General features: G+C 44.0%; 1 protein-coding gene across 3 annotated transcripts in view; it reads right to left on the minus strand.

Moving 5' to 3' along the window:
• The window catches only part of LOC144497469 (putative ferric-chelate reductase 1), a 47536-nt gene extending 29971 nt beyond the window's left edge, over nt 1–17565 (minus strand). Inside the window, exons 1-11 of one of the 3 annotated variants that reach the window (XM_078218789.1) lie at nt 17511–17527; nt 15569–15638; nt 12356–12557; nt 10702–10859; nt 9268–9356; nt 7799–7926; nt 7722–7759; nt 4239–4430; nt 3453–3554; nt 1910–2051; nt 279–392 (exon numbers count right to left, since the gene is read on the minus strand). In XM_078218789.1, coding sequence (XP_078074915.1) covers nt 279–392; nt 1910–2051; nt 3453–3554; nt 4239–4430; nt 7722–7759; nt 7799–7926; nt 9268–9356; nt 10702–10859; nt 12356–12557 — 1165 coding nt within the window. In that variant the 5' untranslated portion in view covers nt 15569–15638; nt 17511–17527. Of the gene's footprint in view, nt 1–278; nt 393–1909; nt 2052–3452; nt 3555–4238; nt 4431–7721; nt 7927–9267; nt 9357–10701; nt 10860–12355; nt 12558–15568; nt 15639–17510 lie in introns of all 3 variants that reach the window. The other 2 variants (XM_078218787.1, XM_078218788.1) reach the window with 2 other exon arrangements.
• Nucleotides 17566–17998: the final 433 nt, after the last annotated feature.

Consider the following 17998-nt stretch of genomic DNA (forward strand, 5'->3'; position numbering starts at 1 on the left):
TGTTGTGAGGCAGCAGCGTTAACCACTGTGCCGCCGTGCTGCCCATATGACCACCTCAACAGGATGTGACACAGTCTTCTCCTGTCTTATATCCAGTCTTCATCAGCCGATGGTGGGAGTCAGGCATGTATGATTACCCTCCACTGAAAACTTTCTACTTATATAGTTTTATCTTCAAGTTAAAGACTCACATTATTGTTTCATCCATCCTTATCCTGTGACTGATATATTTGCAACAAATGGAATAATCTAACATTAACCTGCTTTCACATTCTTACAATGAGTCTTGATGAGGATGGATTTTTTCCTGTGCCCTGAAATTGACTGTATAACTCTAATATCCACTTTCTCTTCCGAGATGTATGGGATCTTGGGATGCTTCAATATTTGTCCTGAAATATATACAATAGGTTTAAATGAATATTAGGACTAGATAATTCTTCGTTCAAAAACAAACCTGACAAATGGTACCTCTATATTGTGCTGTTTTTTAACCAACAGTATCCTTTGCATTGCAACCATAGCATAGTACTTCTCCGATATTTATCATGGTCATCCATCTTACCACTACCTTTCTTCAGCAACCCACCATTTGGGGCCATCCTTAATTTGTTCCATTCCTTTCTGTTCTAACATTTCCAAGACATGCCTAGAAATGGTTTTGATGGTTTGCTCCTTCAGTCATCTCAAATGTACTGTAAGTTCCCATCTTTGGCCTCCTCATCAACAGTTTAGTTAGGGCATCATGATTGGTACAGCTTGGAGGGCTGACGGGCCTGTTCCTGTGCTGTACTTTTCTTTGTTCTTTGTTCTTATTTACATTATCTATTGGCACAGGGCAAGACTTGCATTTTATAGCATCTTTTACAATGTCACTGGACTAGTAATCCAGAAGCCCTGGCTAATGCTCTGCGGACATGGGTTCAGATCCCATCATAGCAGCTGGTGGAATTTACACACAATTAATAAAATCTGGAATTGAAAGCTACTCTCAATAATGGTGATCATGAAATTATAATTGATTGTTATAAAAACTCATCTGGTTGACTGATGTTCTTTAAGGTAAGAAAAATGCCATCCTTATCTGCTCTGGCCGACATGTGACTCCAGACCAACAGCAATGTGGTTGGCTATTAACTGCCCTCCAAAATGGCCTAGCAAGTCACACAGTACAATGACATGATGTGGAAATGCCGGCGTTGGACTGGGGTGGGCACAGTAAGAAGCCTCACAACACCAGGTTGAAGTCCGCCAAATAAACCTGTTGGACTTTAACCTGGTGTTGTGAGACTTCCTACAGTACAATGACAGTTAGGGATGAGGACCAAAGCTGGTCTTGCCAGCGAAGCCCAGGTCCTATGAAATATTTTTTAAAAATCTAATGTAAAAAAGGCATGTCCTTATCAGTTAAAAAAATTATATTTAATTTGCAATTTGGGGGGATTTCAACAGAATATCCAATGGCAAAGCATAGAACCGCTGAGATTTCTGAATTCTCACGTTTAACTGCATATGTGCACTCCAGTTGCTGTCAGATTTAGAGGAATGATGATGGCAAATGCCGACAGTTTTGCAATCATTCCTAGTGCAAAATCTGAGCCAATGTATTAAAAACCAAACATTTAAAATGTGTTTTCCATACATCCATGGAAACAAATGCATACAGTAGGTCGGTTTTAACCTGAAAGATTAATAGTTTCATTCTTTTATTGAGGAAAAACTCAAAACTAAATTATAAATCAAGCTGCAGATGATAAGAAGCTGAGGAGTGCTTTAAGGTACAAAGACTTTTCCACTTAACTCAATTTCCAATCTAATCTTTATGCAGACACAATGTACTTGGATGCTGCATCAAACTTAAAAGACATTAAACAGAATTGTTTATTCTGAATCTCACTGCAACGCTTACCATTGTCAGACGGCCCATATGCAAAGAATAAGTAATACTGGTTGTTGGCAGCCCTTGATACCATTGAAATGTTGTTCCTTGTGTTGAATGAGCACTGGATGACTCCATTTACATTAGCGACATGTATATTGTCCACTTCACCCTGTGTAGGAGCGATTATTAGTTTACATGGTAATAAACAAGCATTATGGACATATTATGGGCAGAGATTTCACCACCATATGCCCTCAAGTATGGTGGCAGATGGGTGTGTAAATTCACACCGCCAGGCAACATGCTGGTTTTCCAGTGTCATCTCACCCCCAGGACATTTTCCCAGAGGCGGAAGGGCAACTTGCCTACAATTGGCAGGTAGCCAATTAAGGTAAGTAACTGGTCTATGAAGGCCAATTGTCAGAGGTTGATTGGAACTTTTCAGGTGGCGCATGGGCCCACATGGCATTGGGAACTAGGTCAGCTGCTTGGACGTAGTCTCCTGGGGATCAGCATGCCATGCACAAAATGATATCTGCCCTGTCTGTCTATTCACAGCTGCGGCCACAATGGTGGTCCAAAATGGTGGCCCCATAGCTGTGACCATTTATTTTTCATTTTTAGAAGTTTTAAAAGTAGTTAAAATAGTGCTGCAAAATGTGGGGCTGGGCACTCTCTGTCATCCTTATCTGCAGTGGCAGGCTGCAGCTTCTTCATTGCTGGAGGGTGTCCTATTGGCCCTTCAGCCAATGCCTGCCAACGCTCCTTAATTTGGATGGCAAGCACCCCCTCCAGCCACTAATTGGTCAATTAAATGAAATCATTGTTGGGTGACTGTTACCCCACACAGAGCAGGTTGGGATCCCCACTCACCCTGACACCAGGGTCCCCGCCCCGAAGCCTAACCCCCTATGTCTTTTACAATGTGTTTCAGAGGCTTTCGAAGTCTGAGAATCACAAAGGTATGGACCTTGACACAGCTATGAAATAATAAAAGCACCTCAGACTGCAAAAGAAAACACAGAATACAGAATTATATAATGAATTTATGGGCTGTCCATTAGCAATTGCACTGCAGGCTATATATTAATCCAAGTTTCAGTTGTGCATTTGAGTGCAAGTTTCTTAAATAGGGACGGCACGGTGGCACAGTGGTTAGCACTGCTGCCTCACAGTGCCAGGGACCCGGGTTCGATTCCAGGCTTAGGTCACTGTCTGAGTGGAGTTTGCACGTTCTCCTTCTGTCTGTGTGGGTTTCCACCGGGTGCTCCAGTTTCCTCCCACAGTCTGAAGATGTGCAGGTTAGGTTGATTGGCCACGCAAAATTGACCCAAGTTTCGGGGGAATTAGCAGGGTAAATATGTAGGATCAAGGGGATAGGGTGGGATTGTTGACAGTGCAGGCTCGATGGGCCGAATGGCCTCCTTCTGTACTGTAGGGATTCTATGATTCTATGAAATATGAAGCTCTGACATGGGACTTTTAACCTGGAAATAAAAATACAAGAACAGAACCAGTTCATCAGGTTCTATTATAGATGATGCATTATGCACAAGTAAACAATTGTTACCAGTGGCTCTGTGCGAGGAAGCACTTTTCCTGTGCTATAGGCATGCTGCACTTGTATGTTTCCAGAATTGTCCATACCACAAATGTAGATATCATCATTGCCCTAGGAATAAAATGGAACCATAGTCAATAACAGGAAAAGTCACAAAGAAAAAACACAGGAGTGTCAGGTATGGCATCTTAAGTCATTCAAACATATTAACTTACATCATTTGGAATTTCAAACACATTAGTTTATAGTAGCCAAGCAATCTTGAATTAAGTGACAAGTTCATTCTTGCTGAAACCATCCCCCTGCCTCGCCTAATCTAAATCAGAGTACATAATGGTAGAGTTCCACACTGGTCGGCACGATCAGTAATAGGGTAGGAGGGGCTCGATGTTTCATAGACTCAGCAATATTGGCAGAACAAACATTTTCCTCACCCAAAGCGTGATTAGAATAGCTGGCAATTGAAAATGTGGCTGTCACTTAGAAGTAAGTAAGTAAAGCGCTGTTAAAAAATGGAAGAAAAATGTAATTAATTTTTTTGGGGGATTACTTGTGCTTTCACTGATGTTTCAGCTCGACAGGAAGACCTGCTATTCTTCAGCACGTGTCAAAATTGACAGTCACACAGATCAACATTCTTTGCCATTTGGAATATCAGTATTCATGCCAGATCCCTCAATACTGACTAACGACTGCAAACTATATCTAGCTCTATCGACCAAGAGTATCCTTCACTTTGATGTCAACCACCTCCTAAACTTGCATCTGATACAACCTTCTTCCAAGGTTCCTTACCATTTTTTTATCATCTGAAAAGCCAATTGAGATATAGCCAGTTGCCCTTCCACTCATTTCAAAGCGCACACCGCCGTTATCCAATGGAGTGGATGACATAAAGTGACATCTGCTCTGAGTGGCTGGATTACACTGAGAATGGATCCTGAAGCAAAACTTGGTGGTGCCACATCCATCACTGGAGATCTGGATCTGAACAGAAGGAAGTTTGGTGATAAACAACATGTTGCTTACAACGAAAATCATACATCAGCCTCTGTTCCCTCGCAGTGAAGCAGTTTTGGGATGTTTATTCTGCTTTCAAATATTTACTCATTTACACGTTCCCCCAAGGACCTGTTCTAGGACTGCTTATTTTAATGGGTAATTGACTCAAGAAAAGGAACACCGAAGTTCATGATGATAAGAAAAATTAAAGCGTAGGGTAAATCAGAGGAAGATTGCAGCATAAAGGCAAATGAGCAGATAGGTAGCAGATGCAGTTCCAAACTTTTAAATGTGAAGTAGTACATTCACTAAACAACAATATTCATAACAAAGAGGTGAAAGGACAGCGAAATTTAGACTTATAGAAACACAAAGCTTTAAAGATGTTGGAATACTGTAGAAGAGGCTATAAAAAGGGAAATGAGATTGTGTGTTAGAGGTTCTGTTCCCCAGAAGTCTGGAAATGAATGGGTAACCCCCCCATCCCCCACCACCACATCACCCCCCACCCCCGCCAAGCGCATCTGTGAAACCAAGTGAGATTGGTTTTCTGTACATCTGAATGCAACTTCCCCCACCCCCACCCCATACATTGCCATTTCTCTGGAGAAATCATCCTGCTTTTATCAGGAAAGATTGCCACTGTACGTAAGAAATTTGTTTGCTGGCTGTTTGCTGCAGTGTGCTGTTTAAATAGACTCCATTTGCTGTAAAATAGACTATTTGCTACGAATTCTGCTTAACAAAAAAAAAGAAGGTTGAGAGAGGACGTAGAAAGCATCCAATACTGATTCTCAACAGCTCTGAAGTTCTCGGAGGGTATAACATACCAGAATTTCTCATTGTTTGGCAGAATCAGTAGCAGGTAGGAGGAACAAGTTGTTGCATGGACTCAAGATTATCACCAGAATGAAGAGAAACTTGAACATAAGAACATAAGAAATAGGAGCAGGAGTAGGCCATCTAGCCCCTCGAGCCTACCCCGCCATTCAATAAGATCATGGCTGATCTGATAGTGGTTTAGTTCCACCTACCCGCCCGCTCCCCATAACCCTTAATTCCCTTATTGATCAGAAATCTATCTACCTGTGACTTAAACATATTCAACGAGGTAGCCTCCACTGCTTCAATGGGTAGAGAATTCCAGAGATTCACTACCCTCTGAGAGAAGAAGTTCCTCCTCAACTCTGTCCTAAGCTGACTCCCCCTTATTTTGAGGCTGTGTCCTCTAATTCGTGTTTCCTTTCTAAGTGGAAAGAATCTTTCTGCCTCTCCCCTGTCTAGCCCCTTCATTATCTTATATGTCTCTATAAGATATCCCCTCAGCCTTCTAAACTCCAACAAGTACAGGCCCAATCTACTCAATCTCTCCTCATAAATTAACCCCTCATCTCCGGTATCAACCTGATGAACCTTCTCTGTACTCCCTCCAAGGCCAATACATCCTTCCGCAAATAAGGGGACCAAAATTGCACACAGTACTCCAGTTGCGGCCTCACCAGTACTTTGTACAATTGCAGCAAGACCTCCCTGCTTTTATACTCCATCCCCTTCGCGATAAAGGCCAACATTCCATTTGCCTTCTTTATCACCTGCTGCACCTGCAAACTGAGTTTTTGCGATTCATGCACAAGGACCCCCAGGTCCCTCTGCACAGTAACATGTTGTAATTTTTCACCATTTAAATAATAGTCCATTTTACTATTATTCCTTCCAAAGTGGATAACCTTACACATGTCAACGTTATACTCCATCTGCCAGATCCTCGCCCACTCACTCAGCCTATCCAAATCTCTGTGCAGACTTTCCGCATCCTCCACGCAATTCGCTTTCCCACTCATCTTTGTATCATCAGCAAACTTTGTTACCCTACACTCGGTCCCCTCCTCCAGATCGTCTATGTATATGGCAAACAGTTGAGGCCCCAGCACCGATCCCTGCGGCACGCCACTAGTCACCAACTGCCAACCAGAAAATCACCCATTTATTCCAACTCTCTGCTTCCTGTTAGATAGCCAATCCTCAATCCACGCTAACACTTTACCCCCAACTCCGTGTACCCTTATCTTCTGCAGCAACCTTTTGTGAGGCATCTTATCAAACGCCTTCTGGAAATCCAAAAACACCACATCCACCGGTTCCCCTTTGTCAACTGCACTCGTTACATCTTCATAAAAATCTAGTAAATTCGTCAAACACGACTTTCCCTTCATGAATCCATGCTGCGTCTGCTTGATCGAACCATTTTTTTCCAGGTGTCCTGCTATTTCATCTTTAATAATGGATTCCAGCAATTTTCCAACTACGGACGTGAAGCTAACTGGCCTGTAGTTACCCGCCTTTTGTCTACCTCCTTTTTTAAACAGTGGCGTCACATTAGCTGTTTTCCAATCAGTCGGCACTTCCCCAGAGTCCAGCGAATTTTGATAAATTACAACCAACGCATCCGCTATTACTTCTGCCATTTCTTTCAGTACCCTGGGATGCATTCCATCCGGGCCCAGGGACTTGTCTACCTTTAGTCCCATTAGCCTACCAAGCACTACCTCTTTAGTAATACTAATCGTTTTAAGGACCTCACCCCCCTGCAGTCCCACTGTTGAAGGCATTTTTATTTCACGCTAGACATTATTTGAATATATGGCAACTGAATCAGTGATTATCTTTTAGAAGGCATTTGCATTTGAAAAGCAAGTATGCAAATGTATGCAAAGGGTAAAAAAATTGGATCATAGTCAAGGAATAAAAATCAGAAGACAGGCAGGCCAATTACCTTCCTTTATGAATTAGGTCTTACAGTTCAATTGTCTTGTTCTCATATTAGAATTGTTAAGTAATTTCAGCAGTGATTACTGTGAAGAATAAAGTACAATTCACAGAATCATAGAATCCTACAGTGCAGAAGGAAGCCATTCAGCCCATTGAGTCTGCACCTACCACAATCCCACCCAGGCCCTATCCCCATAACCCCATGCATTTACCCTCGCTAGTCCCCCTGACACTAAGGGCAATTTAACATGGCCAATCCATCAAACCCGCACATCTTTGGACTGCAGGAGGAAACCAGAGCACCCGGAGGAAACCCACACAGACATGGGGAGAATGTGCAAACTCCACACAGACAGTGACCCAAGCCGGGAATCGAACCCAGGTCCCTGGTGCTGTGAAGCAGCAGCGCTAACCGCTGTGCCACCGTGCCGTCCTTAGTTCATGCATATTAAATGACCCTGACTTAATGAATTCACATTTAAAATCACATTTTTAGGTCAAACTGACCCCCTGAGATTGAGTAACAGTGCTCAGAAGACTGGTCTTGGTAGGAGACACACTGGTGGCAGTATTCGAGTTGCTGGTGGTAGGAGACACACTGGTGGCAGTATTCGAGTTGCTGGTGGTTGGAGACACACTGGCAACAGATCTTGTGAGGGTCTGACTCTTGACTTGACTCCAAAACGTTGCAAACTTTTGCACAAAAGTAGCTCTAAAAACAACAAAGACGCAATGTAGAGTTAAAAAGTTGCCAATATAACTGGATTTATTTAAGAGTTATAACCATTAAAGGAATATTCCAAAATGAGGCTTCATAAATCCCTATTATTGGGGCAAAATCCCATAAATCTCCTCACCACGGGAATTGGAGCGGGCATGGGGCGGACTATGGAAAGGTCTGTTGACCTCGGATGGGATTTTCCAGTTTCAGGGCAAGTGAGGCCAGAAAATTCTGCCCATTATTATTGAACTCCTATTATTGGAGTTCCCTATATAAACAAGAACTGCCACAGCTTTTATTTGTCTTTAAAACAAAAAGGTGCTGTGGCTGGGCTGTTGTGGTGAGTTGCCATTTTTCATTTTAGAGTGGGAATAGCCAGCATGCGGATAGATTAGCCTCAAGTCCCATGTACAGTAGGGTGGTTGACCTGTGTCACTACCTCTAGGCCAGAAACTCTGGGCAAGGAAAGTGGGTTCATAACGTGGCCAAACAGGTTGATCATCAACCTGTAAATCATTGCACTATGCCTTCTGGCTGGCAGTAAGAGCAGGAGAGTTTTCTGATTGCTATTCTGCTGAAGGCAATGGCAAACCTATGCAGTACTTTGCCAAGAGGAACCAATCTAATGGTCCTTGGTCGTCAATGCCCTCTTTGCGCATGGTACCTGAAGACGGAGGCAGAATAGGGCCCCTAACCCTTCTACTTCGGCTGGGAGTGATTAGGGAGAAACAGTTCTTGTGGACGTGCATTATGATAGCTGTCACAGGTGAATAGGAGAGCTTTGTGGATGGGAGAAACTGCTTTTTAAAATTCAGTTACAGGATGTTGGCATCATTGACTAGGCTAGTATTTATTGGCTATCCTCATTGCCCTTGAGAAGGTGGTAGTGAGCTGCCTTCTTGAACCACTGCAGTCCCTATGGTGCAGGTACACCCATATTGCTGTTAGGGAGGATATTCCAGGATTTGGATCTTGCACCAAAGAAGGAACAGCAATATAGTTCCATATAAGGATGGTGAGTGACTTGGAGGAAAACTTCCAGTTGGTCTTTTTCCCATGTGTCTGCTGCCCTTGTCTAATGGTACTGGCCGTGGATTTTGGAAAGTGTTGCCTAAAGAGCCTTGGTGAGTTCTTGCAGTGCAACCTATAGAGACACACACTGCTCTGCTTGAGTTCACCATCAATTCATGACTGAGGTTGCGAGAGGCTGGCAAGAGCTTTCCCCTCCTTCACATCTCTGTTGGGTTGGGGGGGTGTGGGGGCTGGTGGAAGGAAGGGAAGGAAAGCACGCATAAAAGAAACATGATAATATATATGTACAAAGCAAACTACCTGAACTGAATGTTGCCTGCATCCGACGCATTCCAATTGACAGTGACCTCTGATTTCGAACTTCCTGAGGTGTGACTTACAGCAGAGCTCTGTGAAGAAATGTTTGTGCAAGAGCCTATTAATGTCAACCACAGGAACAGGAGGAGGTCATCCAGCATCTCAAGTCTATTCTATCATTCAGTGAGATCATGGATGATCTGTAGCAGAACCCTTTGGTTAACAATAATCTATCAATCTCAGATTTAAAATTAACAATTGATACCCTGGCAGCAGTTATGATGATGTGGAGATGCCGGCGTTGAACTGGGGTGAACACAGTAAGAAGTCTCACAACACCAGGTTAAAGTCCAACAGGTTTATTTGGTAGCAAATACCATTTGCTACCAAATAAACCTGTTGGACTTTAATCAGCAGTTATGATGCCTTTGTTCTGCGTCAATCCAGTGTGCCAGCTACAACTTGAGCCTCCAAAACAAATCTACTGATGACAAGGACCATTATTGAGAAGATGGGTGATAACTGAAGTGCATAACCCATGAACATGTGGCCAATATACATGCAATGAAAGCAACGGTGTCACACAAAATGTGATCAAGCAGATGATTGGGTTGTTCAGACAAAGCTTTGGCTGCCTGACCGCTCTGCATGAGCCCTGGAGAGAGTATGTGTGTGTGTGTATGGTGTGAAGATTCAGCAGTTGTGATGGGACAGCCTTTGACAGCAGCTGAGGAGGGGAAAAAAAAGGAAGATCTGTCCAGCACATTGCATCCAAATCCTCAGGGCTTGACTGCTGCATTGCTCATCATAACTCTCTGGTCCCACTGTCTTCCTGAAGTTTGGGCCTTCTGGCTCCCAGTGAATAGACGTCCTCCCTCTTTCTGTTCACCTCCTCCACCAAGGCGCCCAGCACTGTTTCAGAGAATATGGAACATATTCTCTGCCCCATTGCCCCATGACTGATTGTTCTTTTGGTTCGGATTCTACTCTGCAACCTGTTCCAGGACTTGCTCCAATCAGTATGCACCTTATTTTTAAAAGGCGTAGGCTGGGCTTCGGTAATGTAGGCTAGCTTTAAATTAACATGATTTTTGTGCTACCTTCTCAGGCATGCAGCCACTATAGCAGTTCCTTTAGTGTGAACTGCACATAGCCGTCATACAAAAGACGCAAATCAGAAGTTTGTGTGCAGCCTGCATTGGAATCAATGGGCATAGTTTAATTACTCATTATGATCCCCATGTCTGGTCTGGCCCTGCCAATTTTGTAGCTCATATCTGCTACTGTCACCGACTTATAACTCAAAATTGCATATGTATTCTTTACACAAGCATAGTATTGCATCAGAAATAAATCTGACTGTTACTGACAGCTGGAGAACACAGTCTAGAATGTTGCCACCATCCTAATGGGTAACCGGCACTTCTAATGCCTTACCTTATAGTTCACCCCTTCAATATTGCAGTCAAGGAGCTGAGCATCTGAGCTTGTTGTACGGAAGGTGCCAAGTGGTGTCCCAGAAGAAGAAGGTTCAGCAGTTCGGGCCTCCAGCAAAAATCCTTTGAAGGTGGTTCCTGATTTACCACGCAGTGTCACTTCAACAAAATATGCAGATGTAAGAATGTGTTGAAGAACAAAAGAACAAGGAACAAAGAAAAGTACAGCACAGGAACAGGCCCTTCGGCCCTCCAAGCCTGTGCCAATCATGATGCCCTAACTAAACTAAACAAAAAACCTTCTGTCCTTACTCGGTCCGTATCCCTCCATTCCCTTCCTATTCATGCTCCCATCCAGATACCTCTTAAATGTTGCTAAAGTACCTGCTTCCGCCACCTCCTCTGGCAGCAGATTCCAGGCACCCACCAGGTTCAGTTGAGCCATTCAAGAGGGTAGTAGATGAAACAATGTGGAGGGGAGTAGGAATGGCATCAAGTCGTGATAGCTGTTTGGAGAGGCGGTGCAAACACAATGGGCCAAGTGTCCTCCTTCTGCACTGTAACAATTCTGTGGTTCTGGGAGCTAATGCCAGTCCCTCTGCCAACTGAAGTTTGCAGGTTTCATTGTACAAGCAAGGAGACAGCAGTCTGCACTCACTTACAGATACTGAGCATCACAGGTGAGGATGAAACAGAACTGCAAATCTGGTACAAGCTCATCTATCTATGACCTGAACTGATGCAAGATTGTCACTCAGGGTTAAATCAGCATTTTCTTATTTAGAAGTGAAGACAGAGTCCTCGGGGTAGACCATCACTCTGAATCATTTGCGCAGTCCCTTTATAAGTTTCTGCCTTGTCAAAGAACAAAGAAAATTAAAGCTCAGGAACATGCCCTTCGGCCCACCAAACCTACACCTGTGTAGCTGCCCGTGTGAACTAAAACCCCCTACCCTTCCAGGAACCATATCCCTCTATTTCCATCCTATTCATGTATTTGTCAAGATGCCTTTTAAAAGTCACTCTCGTATCTGCTTCCACTACCTCCCCCGGCAGCGAGTTCCAGGCACCCACTCATCCTCTGTGTAAAAAACTTGCCTCGTACCTCTCTAAACCTTGCTCCTCGCACCTTAAACCTATGCCCCCTGGCCATGACAAGTTACCGGCTGACAAGCTAACATCTGTGGCTATAGCCAGAGCAGTAATGCTGATTTCTGCACACATTTCTCCAAATCTCCTCCCACCCAATGAATGGAGTGGAATTTCACAACCTCACCCTCATAGCTGCAGAGGAATTAATTTCCATTGTTCAGTCACAGAAAAGCATTCAAAGGGAGAGAAAAGAAAGCAAAAGCAAGGTTTTGTAAATCACAAGAAATCAAAATGATGCTACACAGTACAGTATATATATTCTTAATCGGACATGCTCCGAACAGAAACAGGCAAAATACTGCGGATGCTGGAATCTGAAATAAAAACAGAAAATACTGGTGCTCTGACAAAGAGTCATCTAGGCTCGAAACGTTGGCTCTATTCTCTCTCCACAGATGCTGTCAGACGTGCTAGATTTTCCAGCATTTTTTGTTTATGCCCTGGACAGACTTTGGTTGAATAGGAATCTCAGCAACAGTGTAATAGGTTCACTAATGTGGTACCTTGGATTATATCCCCCGGGTTAAAGGAGCTGTTACTTGCAATCACTTGATATGGCGGATCCGATGTCTGTTGAGTGTTCTCAAGATGACTCGGAAGCATGGAAGCACAGGAACTACTAACTTGTCCATGAGGATATCCTGAGACGCACACCAGGAAGGTGGCAGTAATAAGGACCAGCACAAAACAAGTATGTCTCCTCATCTGAAAAGATAAAAACACCAATCAAATATTGCAGCTGTTCCCACGTTGTATTGTTAAAATTTGTTCCTTGAAGTTCAAATTCTCCGTCCACCTTTGAAATACAGAATGTACCAGTTCAGGGGTTCCTGAGGCCTTAGCCATTCTAGAACATAGAACATAGAACATTACAGCGCAGAACAGGCCCTTCGGCCCACGATGTTGCACCGACCAGTTAAAAAAAAAACTGTGACCCTCCAACCTAAACCAATTTCTTTTCGTCCATGAACCTATCTACGGATCTCTTAAACGCCCCCAAACTAGGCGCATTTACTACTGATGCTGGCAGGGCATTCCAATCCCTCACCACCCTCTGGGTAAAGAACCTACCCCTGACATCGGTTCTATAACTACCCCCCCTCAATTTAAAGCCATGCCCCCTCGTGCTGGATTTCTCCATCAGAGGAAAAAGGCTATCACTATCCACCCTATCTAAACCTCTAATCATCTTATATGTTTCAATAAGATCCCCTCTTAGCCGCCGCCTTTCCAGCGAAAACAATCCCAAATCCCTCAGCCTCTCCTCATAGGATCTCCCCTCCATACCAGGCAACATCCTGGTAAACCTCCTCTGCACCCTCTCCAAAGCCTCCACATCCTTCCTGTAATGTGGGGACCAGAACTGCACACAGTACTCCAAGTGCGGCCGCACCAGAGTTGTGTACAGTTGCAACATAACGCTACGACTCCTAAATTCAATCCCCCTACCAATAAACGCCAAGACACCATATGCCTTCTTAACAACCTTATCTACTTGATTCCCAACTTTCAGGGATCTATGCACACATACACCTAGATCCCTCTGCTCCTCCACACTATTCAAAGTCCTCCCGTTAGCCCTATACTCAACACATCTGTTATTCCTACCAAAGTGAATTACCTCACACTTCTCCGCATTAAACTCCATCCGCCACCTCTCGGCCCAACTTTGCAACCTGTCTAAGTCTTCCTGCAAACTACGACACCCTTCCTCACTGTCTACCACACCACCGACTTTGGTGTCATCAGCAAATTTGCTAATCCACCCAACTATACCCTCATCCAGATCATTAATAAATATTACAAACAGCAGTGGCCCCAAAACAGATCCCTGAGGTACACCACTTGTAACCGCACTCCATGATGAATATTTACTATCAACCACCACCCTCTGTTTCCTATCCGCTAGCCAATTCCTGATCCAATTTCCTAGATCACCCCCAATCCCATACATCTGCATTTTCTGCAGAAGCCTACCATGGTGAACCTTATCAAACGCCTTACTAAAATCCATATATACCACGTCCACTGCCTTGCCCCCATCCACCTCCTTGGTCACTTTCTCAAAAAACTCAAGAAGGTTAGTAAGGCACGACCTACCTGCCACAAAACCATGCTGACTATAATAATGCTGGGACAAAGCAATCTGGGACTAAAATAATGCTCCTGGGACAAAGCAATCTGGTCAATGGCAGTTCTTCTTCCACCCAGAAAGCCCATCTGCTGGTGTCCAGCAACAATAATTTTTAAAAAGTACAATAATAAATTATAAAAGCTTTTTGACCCATTTAGAGTGGAAGGCTTTCTGACATGGAGTGACTGGCAAATAGGCCAAAGTGGCAGCCAATTTACACATAGCAACACCCCACAAACATCAACTGGATGCGCACTGGTTTTTGTAGGAGAAACATTGGCCATAGCACCGGGAGAGCTTCCTTCTATGTACAATGCAGGAGTGTGGAAGACAGTAGAAGCTGACAAGGGCAAAGGGAATAGTGTGTAGGATTTTGTGCCGGATAAGATATGAGTGGCGGCAATTTGAATGAGTAGCATGAAGCCTGACCGGTCACCTGGGACAGCAGAGAGAGATGAAGAGGGTTGCCCAGTATCAAAAAGGCTTGAGTCCATAGTCTAGTCCAGCCTCCAGAATGGTCTCAGGCACTGCATTCCAGGGGAGGTGATGACTGAGTGGTATTATCGCTAGACTATTAATCCAGAAACTCAGCTAATGTTCTGGGGACACAGGTTCGAATCCCGCCACAGCAGATGATGGAATTTGAATTCAATAAAAATATCTGGAATTAAGAATCTACTGATGACCATGAAACCACAGTCAATAGTCAGAAAAACCCATCTGGTTTACTAATGTCCTTTAGGGAAGGAAATCTGCTGTCCTTACCTAGACTGCCCTACATGTGACTCCAGAGCCACAGCATTGTGGTTGACTTTCAATGGCCTTTGGGCAACTAGGGATGGGCAATAAATGCTGGCCAGCCAGCGATGTCCATGTCCCACGAATTAATTTTTAAAAATTCAAAATCCTAAAAATATTACTTATTTTGTCATTCACTTTACATCAGTGTCTCTGGTTCTCAATGTTCTACCAATAGAAGGAGGCCATTCGGTCCATTGAGCCTGCACCGACAACAATTCCACTCAGGCGCTATCCCCACAACCTCACGTATTTACCCCGCTAACCCCCCTGACATTAAGGGGCAAATTTATCATGGCCAATCAACCTAACTCGCACATTTTTGGACTGAGGAGGAAACCGGAGCACCCGGAGGAAACACACGCAGACACAGGGAAATGTGGAAACTCCGCACAGACAGCCACCCGAGACCAGAATTGAACCCAGGTCCCTGGCGCTGTGAGGCAACAATGCTAACCACTGTGCCACATATTTTGCATTCAACATGCCACACTTACCTTCTCCTTTACAACACTTCTATTCATATAAAATAACAAAAGAAACTGACCATTGATTTATTTTTGGCAAATTTCAGATTTTGTTCGAAAGATGGATTAATTCTAAAAGTTCTTTTTAGCTGTTGACAAAATAACCTTTGGAAAACAACCATGTTACACTTGCACTTTTCAAAAGATTTTCTGCTGTATCTGTAAGCTTTGGTGTTAACTAGGGCTGCTAACTGTGGTTCAAGGCATTGCTCAAGGTTTAATTACATAATGTTCCGATCAAATGCTATTGCATTTACCTTAGAAAGGTTAGGATCCTATAGTTGAGTATCTTTACTCAGTTTTACGCCAGCAATGGTTGAATAAGACCTTTGGAGAAGTTGAAAATATGGAGAAGGAATTAAAAGGGGGAGAACAGAAATGGCTGAAAATTTGACATAAAAAATAGCAACTCCATGATATTGAGCTGAAATCTAATAGATGCTCCTCGGAGCCAATATGATGACTCACTGATACGTATCTGGTAGAATGCAATAGGTGTGTCGATGACATTTCTAAACTGGGAGTTTTAGTCAGAGCCTATATCTAAATTTTGCATGCATAACTGACTGTCCAACCAGAACCAAACCAAGAAACCATACAAAAGGTAGTGGGCTTGCAGTTTGAGTCATTTCTCCCAGGTACATCATCCTAAACTCAGCTCAACACCAACATTTCTCAACCACTCCTAGGCTCAGGCACAGTAAAGGAGGGTTTTTGCAGAACGACTGAAATTACAGTACAGTAGGTAACCCACTCTTCACCCAAACATACCTGCGAAATCCCATTCCTGATCAATTCCCCTGATTGCCCCATTCCCTTCAAACTCCCCCATTCCCTTCAGATCCCCCCATTTCTCTCAGATCTCCGATTCCCCTCAGATTTCCGCAGTGCCTTCAAACCCCCATTCACTTCAGATCCCCATTTCTCTCAGTTCCCTCCATTCCCTTTAGATCCCCTGATTCCCCTCAGATTCCCCCATTCCCCTCAGATCCTTTTGAATGGACTTACCTTGCATTAAGTTGATCTTTCTCTACACCCTAGCTATGACTGCAACTCTACATTCTGCACTCTCTCCTTTCCTTCTCTATGAATGGTATGTTTTGTCTGTATAGTGCGCAAGAAACAATACTTTTCACTGTAGGTTAATACATGTGACAATAATAAATCAAATCAAATCCTCCCATTCCCCTCAGACCCCCATTCTCCTCAGATCCCACAATTCCCCTCAGATTCCCCCATTCCCTTCAAACTCCCCCATTCCTTTCAGTTCCCCCTATTTCTCTCAAATCCCTAATTTCCTAGGGATTCCCCAATTCCCCTCAGATTCCACATTCCCTTCAAACTCCCTCATTTCCCTCAGATCCTCCCATTCCTCTCAGACCCCTTTTTGTCTCAGATTCCACAATTCCCCTGATTCCCCCATTCCCATCAAACTCCCCCTTTTCCTTCAGACTCCCCATTCCCCTCAGACTCCCCCATTTCCCTCAGATCCCCCCACTTCCCTCAGACTCCTCCATTCCCTTCAGATCCCCCCATTCCCTTCTGATTCCCCCATTCCCCTCAGATTTCCCATTCCCCTCAGGTTCTCCATTCCCCTCAGACCCTCTATTCTCAAACACTCAGATTGCAGGTTTCCCTAGAGTTAGGGGAACAATGGACCCCCGGATTCCAGTTGAGGGGGGAAGGATGGGGTTGCTGTTGAGGGTCCGAGTATCTAACAGGAAGCACCCTCACCCCGGGCAGAGTGGGAGCAGTGCCGGGGAGATCCTGGCTGCACTGCCGGGGGAGAGTTGGGGGTGAGCCGGGTTAGTTTGGAACGGGAGCTGGGTGATCCCAGTCACAGTGGGGAAGGAGGATTGGGGAATATCCAGTGCAATTTCCAAAAAATAGTGCAGGGAATCCCTCAAACAGCCAGATCTTCCAGCTCTGACTTGTAATTGTTACCCGAGAAAGAAAGATCGCAAATATATACCTGCAGTAAATTGAGAAAATGAAATCTTTAAAAAAACCACATTAAACAATCCCAGCACAAATGCTGTCAAAACTGGGAGAAGTTGCTGACCTGGGGGTGAAATGCACAGATATTAACAGATTTAACACAAGGGAGAACACACTCTGCTATATCATTCACTGCATTTATCATTTCCTTCCAGCAGCAACTCACAATAGAAATAAACTGAGGTTGAAACATCACCTTACCTTCCCCGAGACCAACAGCACACTGCACAGTGACTGGGAAACTCTGTCACATTCACTCAACCCCAGCCCGAGTCTCCGCCTACTGTTACAATGACGAAATTCTTCTTACCATAAGCTGAACAAAAAGAAAAACATCCTCTTTTAACCACTGCCGTCTCACCTTGCAGTGTCAGGAATTTTAAGCAGCAGGCTACTGTCAATGATGATGGGCAGATTGAAATATTTCCTGCACTTTTCACCATTGCACTAACACCTTCAATTACAGTAAGAAGTCTCACAAAACCAGGTTAAAGTCCAACAGGTTTATTTGGTAGCGAAAGCCACTAGCTTTCGGAGCGCTGCCCCTTCATCAGGTAAGTGACGAAGTGACCACTCACCTGACGAAGGGGCAGCGTTCCGAAAGCTAGTGGCTTTTGCGACCAAATAAACCTGTTGGACTTTAACCTGGTGTTGTGAGACTTCTTACTGTGTTTACCCGGCATCTCCAC

This window comes from Mustelus asterias, chromosome 8 (genome assembly GCF_964213995.1).
Source record: "Mustelus asterias chromosome 8, sMusAst1.hap1.1, whole genome shotgun sequence".
NCBI classification, from domain to species: Eukaryota; Metazoa; Chordata; class Chondrichthyes; order Carcharhiniformes; family Triakidae; genus Mustelus; species Mustelus asterias.